Source organism: Amphiura filiformis, unplaced genomic scaffold, assembly GCF_039555335.1.
Source record: "Amphiura filiformis unplaced genomic scaffold, Afil_fr2py scaffold_137, whole genome shotgun sequence".
In the NCBI taxonomy this organism is placed as follows: domain Eukaryota; kingdom Metazoa; phylum Echinodermata; class Ophiuroidea; order Amphilepidida; family Amphiuridae; genus Amphiura; species Amphiura filiformis.
Genome location: NW_027305601.1, coordinates 40,379 through 44,572, shown reverse-complemented (window position 1 = coordinate 44,572; position 4,194 = coordinate 40,379). Strand labels below are relative to the sequence as shown.

The 4,194-nt window shown below is 40.8% G+C and overlaps 1 protein-coding gene across 1 annotated transcript; it reads left to right on the top strand.

Annotated features, from left to right (window-relative positions):
• Positions 1 to 896: 896 nt before the first annotated feature.
• LOC140145107 (E3 ubiquitin-protein ligase TRIM45-like) lies at positions 897 to 3,681 on the top strand. Its single transcript, XM_072166886.1, has one exon. It carries the CDS (start codon positions 897 to 899, stop codon positions 2,817 to 2,819), a length of 1,923 nt encoding a protein of 640 aa, XP_072022987.1. The 3' UTR covers positions 2,820 to 3,681.
• The last annotated feature ends 513 nt before the right edge of the window (positions 3,682 to 4,194 follow it).

The window sequence follows — 4,194 nt, the reverse complement described above, 5'->3', positions numbered from 1 at the left end:
ATCATGTGCATATATTGAGGGGGGGGGGGGGGTTTTGTATATTTGTCTGAAATATAAACGATGCATGATGATGTAAATGCTTTGACTATGAATTCGATTCATCCCCGGAAAGCACAACCCATACCTCTTACCTATGTTCCCTCCGCCACCTATATATAACCTCCTCCTCCCCCTCCCCACACTCGATATCGACTCTTCCCTATTATTCCACTCCACTCTTGAGCCCCCCTCTCCCCCTCCTTCCCTTCCCACTTCCAATGCTCTCCCCCCTCTGTTTCTCTTTCTCCCTTACCCTTACCCCCTTCCCCCTCACACACACACATACCCTCTTTCCCTGGCGATCTCTTCTATCTCTCTCTCTATTCTCCAATAAATAAATTGAATAAAAGTTAGTTTAAACCAGCTTTCTATGATATTGCTCTTCCGTCATGCGACATGCACATAAATAGAGTTGTGCATAATAACAATGAAGTCATAATCTGTCAAGTGGCTATTGTAATGTCTGTGGAAATATTTCGATGGTCTATATATTTTCACAGTGAAATCAGCTTAGGCTAATTCGTAGTCTCAAGTCAATGCTTTCAAACTAAATCAATGCTTTCAAATGTAGACTGCTTTGTTCGACTTCTCTGCTCGTGAATATTGCACTGCGAAATTTAAACATTTCTTTTGTATACTTAGAGTAGGTAACTTCAAATCAAATAATTTTACGATCCACACCACTTATAAGAAACTGAAACCAAAACCGAAACTGACTGACACAAATGTTCGGTTTTAAACAAAAGGTAGAAACAATGAGTTCGATATCTTATGATTCAAGTGGTTAGGCAGGACAATAGGAAACCACGTGACCAAAACCAAAACCAAAACTAAAACTATATATTTGAAATGAGGCAATGGCTGATTCAAAGCTACCGAACCTCGAAGGAGCTGTTAATAACGCCGATCTTGTCCAGTGCAGCATTTGCCATGCCGCTATTGACAAACCTAAGGCATTGCCGTGTCTTCATACATTCTGCTTGAAATGTCTCACAAGTTGGGCTCAAAGCTCGGCGAAGAAAAATCCGGATAAATACAAGGACGCGGTCTCGTGCCCCACCTGTCGCGAGGACTTTCCGTTACCAAAAGGAGGAGTGAAGGAACTCAGGACTAACTTTTTCGTCAGCAAATTGAAAGAGCGAAATGAAACTTTGAGACACCTGTACGAAACAGATGCCAAGATTCCATGTACCTCGTGCGATAATTCTGACAACCAGGCTTTTGGTCGCTGTGTAGAATGCAACGATTTCTTGTGTAAGAAGTGTGTGGACATACACAAATCGTTGCGCATACTGAAACATCACCACGTGCTTATATTGGAAGAGCTACGAACTGGAAAGTTGATAATGCACAATCTGCCAGAACAAGAGATGTGTCCTAAGCACAAGGGTGAAGTTTTGCGGTTCTATTGTGAGACATGCGACGAACCCATGTGCCGAGATTGTACCGTTGTAGACCACCCGCGTCCCGACCATACACAGATAGACCTGAAGAGTGCGGCTGAAGAGAGACATGACAAAATCCTAGAGTTATTAAAGCAAGTTGAACTAATTCCCAAAGCTATAGATATTGCCACGGCGGATGATGAGAAAACGCTGAAAGAATTGAAAGCGAGCGAGAAGAAAGCTATCAGTCTCTACAAGAAAACAGCTAAGAAAGCAGAATCGGAATTTACACAGAAAATGAAACAATTGGTGGCAAAGAGAAGCAAGGAGATAGAAGTACACAGAGATGGGCTACAATTTCAGAAATCGCGTCTTTGTACTGCAATAGAGATGACACAACAGATAAAGCAAAATGGTTCCGAGCATGATGTAGCTACAATGTATTCATCGCTCTCCAATACCATGCAACGGATGTCCAAATTGAATCCAAAAGCAGACAGAAAGTCCATGGGTAAAGTTGAGTTTATAACCAGCAAGAATCTTGACAACGGTCTGAGTTCTCTCGGTTCACTCAATACCTACGAGCAATGGGATCTAGGAAAGACTATTGCATCGGGACAGGTCAATTACGGAAGATACGCGGTTTTCGATAGAAATGACGACATTGTGGTGGCTACATACAACAGTGGCCATTACGTTCGAGTTTTTGATGAAAATGGTACAAACAAGCGGCAAATAAAAACCAGTGGTACCGGTGGCGGCGATCAAAGAGCTTCGTACCCATGGGGTCTGGCGATCGCGCAAAATGGCGACTATTTCGTTACGGATCAAAATCCGTATGTTAAAGTTTTCAACGCGGAGGGAAATTTCAAGCAAAGGTTCGGTGCTCAGAATCCTAACGGCAACTGGTCACACAGTGAGAATTCCCAGTTGTACGGTATAGCCATTGACAACAAGGGTCCCGTTTATGTCGGAAGCTCTAGTCGGTACATTAGTGTCCATAACCAAGATGGTACTCGCGTATCTGGCTTCAACCTTAATAATCTGTATCCATACTTCATTGCAATAACCTCAGATGATCACGTTATTGTCAGCGATTACGGTGGCTGTCAGCGGGCCATTCACGTGTACGACACTAAAGGTACTCAACTCCACACCTTCGCCAATCCACCAGGGGGTAATCTCTACCCTACAGGATTATGCGTTGTCAACGATGAAGTCTTTGTCGCCAGCTACTATGGAGTTCCTGCAGTTTACCGTTACTCTCTTACAGGTGACTATATGGGAATCCTGACTAAGGACGTCAAATCTCCCTGGGGAATAGGACTCAAAGAGGATGGAGAAGAGCTTCTTGTCTGCGACGGCAATTCCATCAAAGTATTTCAACTGAAATAGGAACATTCCTTCACATCAACTATATCATCTCGACAATTATGTTCCTTTATTAGAACATGGACCGATTCCCCACCATGGACACTTAACTTTCATTTTGATAGAGGCGTGCAGCACCGAAGTAAAATGGTTTGGAACGAAATTGGGGTCTTGGTGGAACTGATTTGTAGCGAAAAGTTAATTATAGAAGCTAAAAGAAATGATTCTTGAGTGCAAAAAAGGGAGTCTAATGTCACTAACATTGACTTTCAGTTATTAGCAAAGCAAGTGTAATCTCGGAGGGGTTCTTTCTCGGGTTGAAGTGTACGGGGATGTGCCACGGTTTTAAGGTATCTTTTCAGCAATTTTGGTTTTTCGATGGTTGGGGTTTTAGTGAAGACCAATGCGCCCAATTGGGCGTATTGGGCAAAAATGCCCTTAAAGGCACCGCTATTTAGATGCTTTTTGTGGAAAAATTGGTATATAATGGGTTGCATAAACAGTAGAAAGTAGATATAGAGAAATTCAGCATCCGAAAGTCTATACGTGGCGCATTACTATACAATTTTTTTCGAAGACCCCCCCTGCTAATATTATTTTGTTTCACGTTGTGATCAGCAACTGATAAATTGTACCAGACGTTAAAATTCCACGTGATTTGAATCAAAACGTAACATTTCTAAAGAGCTGCTTGCTGATGTAAAATAACTTGGGATTTAATATTTGTGATGCGATCAAGCCAAATCAGTCGGAACTCGGAAATATTGATTTTGAAATATAGCCAAACAAAGAAATGTTTTCCCTTTGTTTCCTATTGTTTTGGAAACTCTTTAATTGCTCATATCTTTGGAACTGGTTGTTCAATTTCAATGCGATTTTTTGCAAAATCCAGCTTGATGAATACTTTTACAATCCTATAGGAAACTGAAAATTTATTATTGCCGAGTTCCGACTGATTTTGCTTGATCGCATCACATTTTTGACTTCATTTCCCTTTCTCATGTTTATCATGTAATCTTGTGTAACTAAGAAATCAGACAACTGATTGAACTGAAATTTTATTCAACATTGAAGCTTTGGAGTGAAAAAATATTGGAAATGGAATTTGTCTAAAAAGGGTTTTAAAGAGCTGAAGCATGACGTTAAAGATCATGATTTCTGATATAACACGTGAATTATTTCAGAGCTTATATGGTCGAATCCAACCAAAAGTGTACACGGCATGTTCAGGGCCATAACTTAAAAGTGTTAATCAATTGGCATTCGTTTTTGTATTGTGTTTATTCGTTTTGATCATACGCTTCGCGCCATATATAATAATACCCCTTCTGTGAAAAACGTAGACACAGAGACCCCAAAACATGCTATTTTTACCCATTTTTTCAAAATATTTCTTAAA

Bases quoted from the DNA above. Each gene is read 5' to 3' on its own strand.
- LOC140145107 (XM_072166886.1), top strand. From the start codon at position 897: ATGGCTGATTCAAAGCTACCGAACCTCGAAGGAGCTGTTAATAACGCC.